Below are 11,875 nucleotides of genomic sequence, written 5' to 3' on the forward strand. Positions count from 1 at the left end.
GTCTCTGTCTCTGTCTCTCTGTCTCTGTCTCTGTCTCTCTCTCTCTCTCTCTCTCTCTGTGTCTCTCTGTCTCTCTCTCTCTCTCTCTCTCTCTCTCTCTCTCTCTCTTATCAGACTCGTTCTATGACACGTTCCACACCATTGCTGACATGATGTACTTCTGTCAGATGATGGCCGTAGCAGAGGTCATGAACCCTCTAGTGGGTCTGGTCAAGACAGGGGTGTTCCCAGCTATGATCCAGGTATGGTTCAATCCAAACACACAGAAAAATAACTTTCAAAATGACTTGGGTTTAAAATAAAACACGTGCTAATTTAGGTTACATTGACTTTTAGTTGTTTTTGGTTAGTCAAAGCTAAAGTTAGCGGCAATGGTTTTGTAAACCAACCCAAAGCATGGATTGTCTCTCCTTGCCCATAGGAGACTTTCAGGTTGAGGACAGGATGCTTTCAGGTTGAGGACAGGATGCTTTCAGGTTGAGGACAGGAGGCTTTCAGGGTGAGGACAGGAGGCTTTCAGGGTGAGGACAGGAGGCTTTCAGGGTGAGGACAGGAGGCTTTCAGGGTGAGGACAGGAGGCTTTCAGGGTGAGGACAGGAGGCTTTCAGGGTGAGGACAGGAGGCTTTCAGGGTGAGGACAGGAGGCTTTCAGGGTGAGGACAGGAGGCTTTCAGGGTGAGGACAGGAGGCTTTCAGGGTGAGGACAGGAGGCTTTCAGGGTGAGGACAGGAGGCTTTCAGGGTGAGGACAGGAGGCTTTCAGGGTGAGGACAGGAGGCTTTCAGGGTGAGGACAGGAGGCTTTCAGGGTGAGGACAGGAGGCTTTCAGGGTGAGGACAGGAGGCTTTCAGGGTGAGGACAGGAGGCTTTCAGGGTGAGGACAGGAGGCTTTCAGGGTGAGGACAGGAGGCTTTCAGGGTGAGGACAGGAGGCTTTCAGGGTGAGGACAGGAAGCTTTCAGGTTGAGAACAAGTGATTTTGTATTTAGGGTGAATTATCCCTTTAATGAAGTGTGTTTCAGTGAGTTTTGTTTTGTTTTGTTTGTTGACCTGTCCAGGTGGTGGGTAGGAACGTAATCCTGTTTGTGATCTTCGGTAGTCTGGAGGAGATGCAGAACAAAGCAGTGGTCTTCTTCGTCTTCTACCTCTGGAGCACCATAGAGATCTACAGGTGACTCTACCTCTATAGTCAATAGAGATCTACAGGTGACTCTACCTCTATAGTCAATAGAGATCTACAGGTGACTCTACCTCTGGAGCACCATAGAGATCTACAGGTGACTCTACCTCTGGAGCACCATAGAGATCTACAGGTGACTCTACCTCTATAGTCAATAGAGATCTACAGGTGACTCTACCTCTATAGTCAATAGAGATCTACAGGTGACTCTACCTCTATAGTCAATAGAGATCTACAGGTGACTCTACCTCTATAGTCAATAGAGATCTACAGGTGACTCTACCTCTATAGTCAATAGAGATCTACAGGTGACTCTACCTCTATAGTCAATAGAGATCTACAGGTGACTCTACCTCTATAGTCAATAGAGATCTACAGGTGACTCTACCTCTATAGTCAATAGAGATCTACAGGTGACTCTACCTCTATAGTCAATAGAGATCTACAGGTGACTCTACCTCTATAGTCAATAGAGATCTACAGGTGACTCTACCTCTATAGTCAATAGAGATCTACAGGTGACTCTACCTCTATAGTATAGTCAATAGAGATCTTCAGGTGACTCTACCTCTATAGTCAGTAGAGATCTACAGGTGACTCTACCTCTATAGTATAGTCAGTAGAGATCTACAGGTGACTCTACCTCTATAGTCAATAGAGATCTACAGGTGACTCTACCTCTATAGTCAATAGAGATCTACAGGTGACTCTACCTCTATAGTATAGTCAATAGAGATCTACAGGTGACTCTACCTCTATAGTATAGTCAGTAGAGATCTACAGGTGACTCTACCTCTATAGTCAATAGAGATCTACAGGTGACTCTACCTCTATAGTCAATAGAGATCTACAGGTGACTCTACCTCTATAGTCAATAGAGATCTACAGGTGACTCTACCTCTATAGTCAATAGAGATCTACAGGTGACTACCTCTATAGTCAATAGAGATCTACAGGTGACTCTACCTCTATAGTCAATAGAGATCTACAGGTGACTCTACCTCTATAGTCAATAGAGATCTACAGGTGACTCTACCTCTATAGTATAGTCAGTAGAGATCTACAGGTGTCTCTACCTCTATAGTACAGTCAATAGAGATCTACAGGTGACTCTACCTCTATAGTATAGTGGGTAGAGTTCTACAGGTGACTCTACCTCTATAGTCAATAGAGATCTACAGGTGACTCTACCTCTATAGTATAGTCAATAGAGATCTACAGGTGACTCTACCTCTATAGTCAGTAGAGATCTACAGGTGACTCTACCTCTATAGTCAATAGAGATCTACAGGTGACTCTACCTCTATAGTATAGTCAATAGAGATCTACAGGTGACTCTACCTCTATAGTCAATAGAGATCTACAGGTGACTCTACCTCTATAGTATAGTCAATAGAGATCTACAGGTGACTCTACCTCTATAGTCAGTAGAGATCTACAGGTGACTCTACCTCTATAGTATAGTCAATAGAGATCTACAGGTGACTCTACCTCTATAGTCAATAGAGATCTACAGGTGACTCTACCTCTATAGTCAGTAGAGATCTACAGGTGACTCTACCTCTATAGTATAGTCAATAGAGATCTACAGGTGACTCTACCTCTATAGTCAATAGAGATCTACAGGTGACTCTACCTCTATAGTATAGTCAATAGAGATCTACAGGTGACTCTACCTCTATAGTATAGTCTGTAGAGATCTACAGGTGACTCTACCTCTATAGTATAGTCAATAGAGATGGACAGGTGACTCTACCTCTATAGTATAGTCAATAGAGAGCACCATAGACAGGTAACTCTACCTCAGTATAGCTCACATCCAGATAAATGCCAAAATTAAAGGAATCACGACATAAAGTTGCTTCAATGCACCTTGTCATAGATTCTACAGGAGTCTGGAACTCTATTGGAGGGTTTAGACACCGTTCTTCCACCAGAAAATGGTGGTGTTTTGTTGATGGTGGTGGAAACACTGTATTAGGATCTGCAACAGAATCTCCCAGAAGTGTTCAGTTGGGTTGAGATCTGGTGACTGAGACGGCCAGGGCATATGGTTTACATCGCTTTCATGGGCTTTCCATAACTCTTTTGTTATAACCTTAACTTTAGTCTCCTAACCTGCTATCGAAGTATCGTAAAAAGAGTGGTTTGGTGTAAGAAATATGGTGTAAGGAAATTGTCATCAATCAATCAAATGTATTTCTAAAGCCCTTCTTACATCAGCTGATGTCACAAAGTGCTGTACAGAAACCCAACCTAAAACCCCAAACAGGAAGTAATGCAGATGTAGAAGCACGGTGGCTAGGAAAAACTCCCTAGAAAGGCAGGAACCTAGGAAGAAACCTAGAGAGGAACCAGGCTCTGAGGGTTGCCAGTCCTCTTCTGGCTGTGGAGATTATAACAGTACATTGTACTCGGCACCATTACTGCCATGATATCCGAATAACAAACATCTACAGGACTGTTTCGCTAGCACAAACTGAAATATATGTTCCGGGATTCAACCGATTACATTCTGGAGTTTACCACATAAGTCACCGACTTCAGTAATAAGTTCATCAACGACGTCATCCTCACAATGACCAGACAGACAGACAGACAGACAGACAGACAGACAGACAGACCCCAACCACAAGCCATGGATTACAGGAAACATCCACACTAAAGGCTAGAGCTGCCGGTTTCAAGGAACGGGACACTAATCCGGACGCTCATAAGAAATCCCACTACGTCCTCCGACGAGCCATCAAACAGGCAAAGCGTCAATACAGGACTAAGATCAAATCATACTACGCCGGCTCTGATGTGACATGGCTTGCAAACTATCAAGGATTACAAAGGGAAACCCAGCCGTGAGCTGCCCAGTGACACGAGCCTACCAGATGCACTAAATACCTTCTATGCTCGCTTCGAGGCAAGCAACACTGAACCATGCATGAGACCACCAGTTGCTCCGGAAGACTGTGTGATCTCGCTCTCTGTAGCCGATATGAGTAAGACCTTTAAACAGGTTAACATTCACAAAGTCACAGGGCCAGATGGATTACCAGGATGCGTACTCGGAGTATGCTCTGATCAGCTGGCAAGTGTCTTCACTGACATTTTTCTTCTACTACTTTACCTCATTTATTGTCTACTTGACCAACTCCAATTCACAATTTGCATACCGCCCCAACAGATCCACAGATGACTCAATCTCAATTACACTCCACACTGCCTTCTCCCACCTGGATAAGAGGAACACATATGTGAGAATGCTGTTCATTGACTACAGCTCAACGTTCAACACCATAGTGTCCTCCAAGCTCATCACTAAGCTAAGGACCCTGGGACTGAACACCTCCCTCTGCAACTGGATCCTGGTCTTCCTGACGGGCTGCCCCCCCCCCCCCCCCCAGGTGATGAGGGTAAGCAACGCTGACCCTCAACACAGGGGCCTCTCAGGGGTACATGCTTAGTCCCCTCCTGTACTCCCTGTTCACCCAAAACTGCGTGGCCGCGCACGACTCCAACACCGTCATTAAGTTTGCTGACAACACGACGGTGGTTGTCCTGATCAACAATGAAGATGAGACAGCCTATAGGGACGAGGTCAGCGTCCTGGCAGTGTGGTGCAAGGACAACAACCATTCCCTCAACGTCAACAAGACAAAGGAGTAGATCGTGGACTACGGAAAACCCACGGCCAAGCATGCCCCCATCCACGACTGGGCTGAAATGGAGCGGGTTGAGAGCTTCAAGTTCCTCGGTGTCCACATCACTAAGGAATTAAAATGGTCCACACACACCAACACAGTTGTTAAGAAGACACGACAACGCCTCTTCCCCCTCAGGAGGCTGAAAAGATGTGTCATGGGCCCTCAGGTCCTCCAAAAGTTCTACAGCTGCACCATTGGAGAGCATCTTGACTAGCTGCATCACCGCTTCGAATTGCAACTGCTTGGCATCCGACCGCAAGATGCTACAGAGGGTAGTGCGTATGGCCCAGTACATCACTGGGGCTGAGCTCCCTGCCATCCAGGACCTCTATACCAGGCGGTGTCAGAGGAAGGTACCAGGCGGTGTCAGAGGAAGGTACCAGGCGGTGTCAGAGGAAGGTACCAGGCGGTGTCAGAGGAAGGTACCAGGCGGTGTCAGAGGAAGGTACCAGGCGGTGTCAGAGGAAGGTACCAGGCGGTGTCAGAGGAAGGTACCAGGCGGTGTCAGAGGAAGGCCCTAACAATTGTCAAAGACTCAAGCCACACAAATGATAGACTGTTCTCTCTGCTCCCGCACGGCAAGCGATACCGATGCACCACGTCTGGAACCAACAGGACCCTGAACAGCTTCTACCCCCCAAACCATACGACTACTAAATAGTTAGCCTGGGTAGCTATTGGTTAACTATTTAACTATCTGCATTGACCCTTTTTGCACTAATGTTTTTGACTCATCACATACACTGCTGTTACTGTTTATTATCTATCCTGTTGCCTAGTTACTTTACCCCTACCTATATCTACATATCTACCATGTGACAAATACGATTTGATCTACAGATCTTCATTTAACCATGAATGTGCCTTATATTACCAGCTAGTGGGGCTAGTTGTAACCATGAATGGACATTATATTACCAGTTAGTGAGACTAGTTGTAACCATGAATGGACATTATATTACCAGTTAGTGAGACTAGTTGTTACCATGAATGGACATTATATTACCAGCTAGTGAGACTAGTTGTAACCATGAATGGACATTATATTACCAGTTAGTGAGACTAGTTGTTACCATGAATGGACATTATATTACCAGCTAGTGAGACTAGTTGTAATCATGAATGTGCCTTATATTACCAGCTAGTGAGACTAGTTGTTACCATGAATGGACATTATATTACTAGCTAGTGAGACTAGTTGTTACCATGAATGTGCCTTATATTACCAGCTAGTGAGACTAGTTGTTACCATGAATGGACATTATATTACCAGCTAGTGAGACTAGTTGTTACCATGAATGTGCCTTATATTACCAGCTAGTGAGACTAGTTGTTACCATGAATGGACATTATATTACCAGTTAGTGAGACTAGTTGTTACCATGAATGGACATTATATTACCAGCTAGTGAGACTAGTTGTAATCATGAATGTGCCTTATATTACCAGCTAGTGAGACTAGTTGTTACCATGAATGGACATTATATTACCAGCTAGTGAGACTAGTTGTTACCATGAATGGACGTTATATTACCAGCTAGTGAGACTAGTTGTAATCATGAATGGATGTTATATTACCAGCTGGTGAGACTAGTTGTTACCATGAATGGACATTATATTACTAGCTAGTGAGACTAGTTGTAATCATGAATGGACATTATATTACCAGCTAGTGAGACTAGTTGTTACCATGAATAGACATTATATTACCAGCTAGTGAGACTAGTTGTTACCATGAATGGACGTTATATTACCAGCTAGTGAGACTAGTTGTAACCATGAATGGACATTATATTACCAGCTAGTGAGACTAGTTGTTACCATGAATGGACATTATATTACCAGCTAGTGAGACTAGTTGTTACCATGAATAGACATTATATTACCAGCTAGTGAGACTAGTTGTTACCATGAATGGACATTATATTACCAGCTAGTGAGACTAGTTGTTACCATGAATGGACATTATATTACCAGCTAGTGAGACTAGTTGTAACCATGAATAGACGTTATATTACCAGCTAGTGAGACTAGTTGTAATCATGAATGGACATTATATTACTAGCTAGTGAGACTAGTTGTTACCATGAATGGACATTATATTACCAGCTAGTGAGACTAGTTGTAATCATGAATGGACATTATATTACCAGCTAGTGAGACTAGTTGTATCACTCCGGTGATCCAAGGTGGCTTAGCAGTTCAGACGTCTTTTTCTGTTCCGTATTGTTCGTGTCCTGTATATATATATATTTACACCTTTCTTCGCATATCTTTTATCTATTTTATTATCCAAGAACTCAACTACAAAAGCTTTCCTGCAAAAGCTTTCCTGCAACCCGCTTCACCAATTACAAAAAGTATTACTTACCTCAATCTGAAAATCCATCGTGGAAGCTAGCCAGGGGCTAATTCAGAAGCTAGCCTGAAAGCTTAACCAGAAGCTACTCCGATAGCTAGCCAGAAGCTAATCTGTAGCTGCCCCGAAATTAGCCGGTTTGCTGGCTAGCGTTGGTGTTTCAGCTGCCCACGTTTAGTGGTCATCAGCTATTCCTTTAGCTCGATAATCTACCGGCACTTTTGTGCAACGCGACTCGGACCGGAGCATTCCGGGACTCTTTTTTTTTTCTCTCAGTTTCCCCGGATTCCAGCCGCAGGCTCTGGACACTTGTACCTTGATTTCGCAGCTAGCTAGCTGCAAACCGTGTGACTATTGGCTTACGTCGACCCCGGAGCAAACTCTAATCATTCTGGAGCTAGCCAGCTGAGGAGTTCCATCACCATCCGGACCCGTTTCTTTTGTTGCTGCTGCAGATACGGAACCCCACCGGGCCTTCACGACTGACTGCCGCGACTGACTGCCGACGTTATCTGCCCGAGGGATTTATCCAACTGGCACCTCCGTCCCGACGTTACCTGAACGCTCATCTGAGGCCCGCTAATCGTTAGCTGTCTTATCGGCTGCTATTTGAACAAGTATATTGGACAACTATTATTATTATTATTATTTATTTATTTTATTTTTTCCTTGGGTCACTATATCTATTTTGCCAATTTGGATTGATCCCCTCTACCACACGGAACCCCACTACACGGAACCCCACTAACCTACCGACGGAAACGCACGAGGTATCTACAAACAGACCTCCATCCTATGCTGCTACCGATAGCCATATACCCGGCCAGCTGTCTGGATCGCCACGACCCCAACCAACCTCTACTCACTGGACCCTTATTGATCACTCGATTAGCATGCCTCTCCTTAATGTAAATATGCCTTGTCCATTGCTGTTCTGGTTAGTGTTTATTGGCTTATTTCACTGTAGAGACTCTAGCCCTGCTCTCTATACCATATCCAACCTCTCAGTTCCACCACCCACATATGCGATGACATCACCTGGTTTCAATGATGTTTCTAGAGACAATATCTCTCTCATCATCACTCAATACCTAGGTTTACCTCCACTGTATTCACATCCTACCATACCTTTGTCTGTACATTATTCCTTTAAACTATTTTATCGCCCCCAGAAACCTCCTTTTACTCTCTGCTCTAGTAGCTCTAGGCGACCAATTCTCATAGCTTTTAGCCGTACCCTTATCCTACTCATCCTCTGTTCCTCTGGTGATGTAGAGGTGAATCCAGGCCCTGCAGTACCTGGCTCCACTCCTATTCCCCAGGCGCTCTCTTTTGATGACTTCTGTAACCGTAATAGCCTTGGCTTCATGCATGTTAACATTAGAAGCCTCCTCCCTAAGTTTGTTTTGTTCACTGCTTTAGCACACTCTGCCAACCCGGATGTTTTAGCCGTGTCTGAATCCTGGCTTAGAAAGACCACCAAAAATTCAGACATTTTCATCCCCAATTACAAGATTTTCAGACAAGATAGAACGGCCAAAGGGGGCGGTGTTGCAATCTACTGCAAAGACTGCCTGCAGAGTTCTGTTATACTATCCAGGTCTGTTCCCAAACAATTTGAACTTCTACTTTTAAAAATCCACCTCTCTAAAAACAAGTCTCTCACCGTTGCCGCCTGCTATAGACCACCCTCTGCCCCCAGCTGTGCTCTGGACACTATATGTGAACTGATTGCCCCCCATCTATCTTCAGAGCTCGTGCTGCTAGGCGACCTAAATTTGAACATGCTCAACACCCCAGCCACCCTACAATCTAAGCTTGATGCCCTCAATCTCACACAAATTATAAATGAACCTACCAGGTACCACCCCAATTCCGTAAACACGGGTACCCTCATAGATATCATCCTAACAAACTTGCCCTCCAAATACACCTCTGCTGTTTTCAACCAAGATCTCAGCGATCACTGCCTCATTGCCTGCATCCGTAATGGGTCAGCGGTCAAACGACCTCCACTCATCACTGTCAAACGCTCCCTGAAACACTTCAGCGAGCAGGCCTTTCTAATCGACCTGGCCGGGGTATCCTGGAAGGATATTGATCTCATCCCGTCAGTAGAGGATGCCTGGTCATTTTTTAAAAATGCCTTCCTCACCATCTTGAATAAGCATGCCCCATTCAAGAAATTTAGAACCAGGAACAGATATAGCCCTTGGTTCTCTCCTGACCTGACTGCCCTTAACCAACAGAAAAACATCCTATGGCGTTCTGCATTAGCATCGAACAGCCCCCGTGATATGCAACTTTTCAGGGAAGCCAGAAACCAATATACACAGGCAGTTAGAACAGCCAAGGCTAGCTATTTCAAGCAGAAATTTGCTTCCTGCAACACAAATTCAAAAAAGTTCTGGGACACCGTAAAGTCCATGGAGAATAAGAACACCTCCTCCCAGCTTCCAACCGCTCTGAAGATAGGAAACACTGTCACCACCGACAAATCCACTATAATTGAGAATTTCAATAAGCATTTTTCTACGGCTGGCCATGCTTTCCACCTGGCTACCCCCACCCCGGACAACAGCACTGCCCTCCCCTCTGCTACTCGCCCAAGCCTTCCCCATTTCTCTTTCTCCCAAATACAGTCAGCTGATGTTCTAAATGAGCTGCAAAATCTGGACCCTTACAAATCAGCCGGGCTAGATAATCTGGACCCTTTCTTTCTAAAACTATCTGCTGAAATTGTTGCCACCCCTATTACTAGCCTCTTCAACCTCTCTTTCGTGTCGTCTGAGATCCCCAAAGATTGGAAAGCAGCTGCGGTTATCCCCCTCTTCAAAGGGGGGGACACCCTTGACCCTAACTGCTACAGACCTATATCTATCCTACCCTGCCTTTCTAAGGTCTTCGAAAGCCAAGTCAACAAACAGATTACCGACCATTTCGAATCCCACCACACCTTCTCCGCAATGCAATCTGGTTTCAGAGCTGGTCATGGGTGCACCTCAGCCACGCTCAAGGTCATAAACGATATCGTAACCGCCATCGATAGGAAACAATACTGTGCAGCCGTATTCATTGACCTGGCCAAGGCCTTTGACTCTGTCAATCACCACATCCTCATTGGCAGACTCGACAGCCTTGGTTTCTCTAATGATTGCCTCGCCTGGTTCACCAACTACTTCTCTGATCGAGTTCAGTGTGTCAAATCGGAGGGTCTGTTGTCCGGGCCTCTGGCAGTCTCTATGGGGGTGCCACAGGGTTCAATTCTTGGACCGACTCTCTTCTCTGTTTACATCAATGATGTCGCTCTTGCTGCTGGTGATTCTCTGATCCACCTCTACGCAGACGACACTATTCTGTATACTTCTGGCCCTTCTTTTGACACTGTGTTAACAACCCTCCAGGCGAGCTTCAATGCCATACAACTCTCCTTCCGTGGCCTCCAACTGCTCTTAAATACAAGTAAAACCAAATGCATGCTCTTCAACCGATCGCTGCCTGCTCCTGCCCGCCTGTCCAACATCACTACTTTGGACGGCTCTGACTTAGAATATGTGGACACCTACAAATACCTAGGTGTCTGGTTAGACTGTAAACTCTCCTTCCAGACTCACATCAAACATCTCCAATCCAAAGTCAAATCTAGAATTGGCTTCCTATTCCGCAACAAAGCATCCTTTACTCATGCTGCCAAACATACCCTTGTAAAACTGACCATCCTACCAATCCTCGACTTCGGTGATGTCATTTACAAAATAGCCTCCAAAACCCTACTCAATAAATTGGATGCAGTCTATCACAGTGCCATCCGTTTTGTCACCAAAGCCCCATATACTACCCACCACTGCGACCTGTACACTCTCGTTGGCTGGCCCTCGCTTCATACTCGTCGCCAAACCCACTGGTTCCAGGTCATCTACAAGACCCTGCTAGGTAAAGTCCCCCCTTATCTCAGCTCGCTGGTCACCATAGCAGCACCTACCTGTAGCACGCGCTCCAGCAGGTATATCTCTCTAGTCACCCCCAAAACCAATTCTTCCTTTGGACGCCTCTCCTTCCAGTTCTCTGCTGCCAATGACTGGAACGAACTACAAAAATCTCTGAAACTGGAAACACCTATCTCCCTCACTAGCTTTAAGCACCAGCTGTCAGAGCAGCTCATAGATTACTGCACCTGTATATAACCCATCTACAATTTAGCCCAAACAACTACCTCTTTACCTACTGTATTTATTTATTAATTTATTTTGCTCCTTTGCACCCCATTATTTCTGTCTCTACTTTGCACTTTCTTCCACTGCAAACCAACCATTCCATTGTTTTTTTAGTTTTTATTTTACTTGCTGTGTTGTACTCACTTCGCCTCCATGGCCTTTTATATTTTTATTTATTTATACATATATTTGTTTGCCTTCACCTCCCTTATCTCACCTCACTTGCTCACATTGTATATAGACTTATTTTTTTTTTCACTGTATTATTGACTATATGTTTGTTTTACTCCATGTGTAACTATGTGTTGTTGTATGTGTCGAACTGCTTTGCTTTATCTTGGCCAGGTCGCAATTGTAAATGAGAACGTGTTCTCAATTTGCCTACCTGGTTAAATAAAGGTTAAATAAAAAATAAATAAAAAAATT

At 44.8% G+C, this 11,875-nt stretch overlaps 1 protein-coding gene across 4 annotated transcripts in view; it reads left to right on the top strand.

The window, feature by feature from the left end:
- LOC139575515 (very-long-chain (3R)-3-hydroxyacyl-CoA dehydratase-like) overlaps nucleotides 1-11,875 on the top strand; it is a 21,361-nt gene that overhangs the window by 4,105 nt on the left and 5,381 nt on the right. For all 4 annotated transcript variants that reach the window (XR_011674961.1, XR_011674962.1, XR_011674963.1 and 1 more), the window contains exons 7-8: nucleotides 115-242; nucleotides 1,057-1,169. Coding sequence is in view for 1 of the 4 variants with exons in the window: in XM_071400524.1 (XP_071256625.1) it covers nucleotides 115-242; nucleotides 1,057-1,169 (241 nt within the window). In the remaining 3 variants the exon portion in view is untranslated. The remainder of the gene's footprint in view (nucleotides 1-114; nucleotides 243-1,056; nucleotides 1,170-11,875) is intronic.

Source organism: Salvelinus alpinus, chromosome 5 (assembly GCF_045679555.1).
Source record: "Salvelinus alpinus chromosome 5, SLU_Salpinus.1, whole genome shotgun sequence".
NCBI classification, from domain to species: domain Eukaryota; kingdom Metazoa; phylum Chordata; class Actinopteri; order Salmoniformes; family Salmonidae; genus Salvelinus; species Salvelinus alpinus.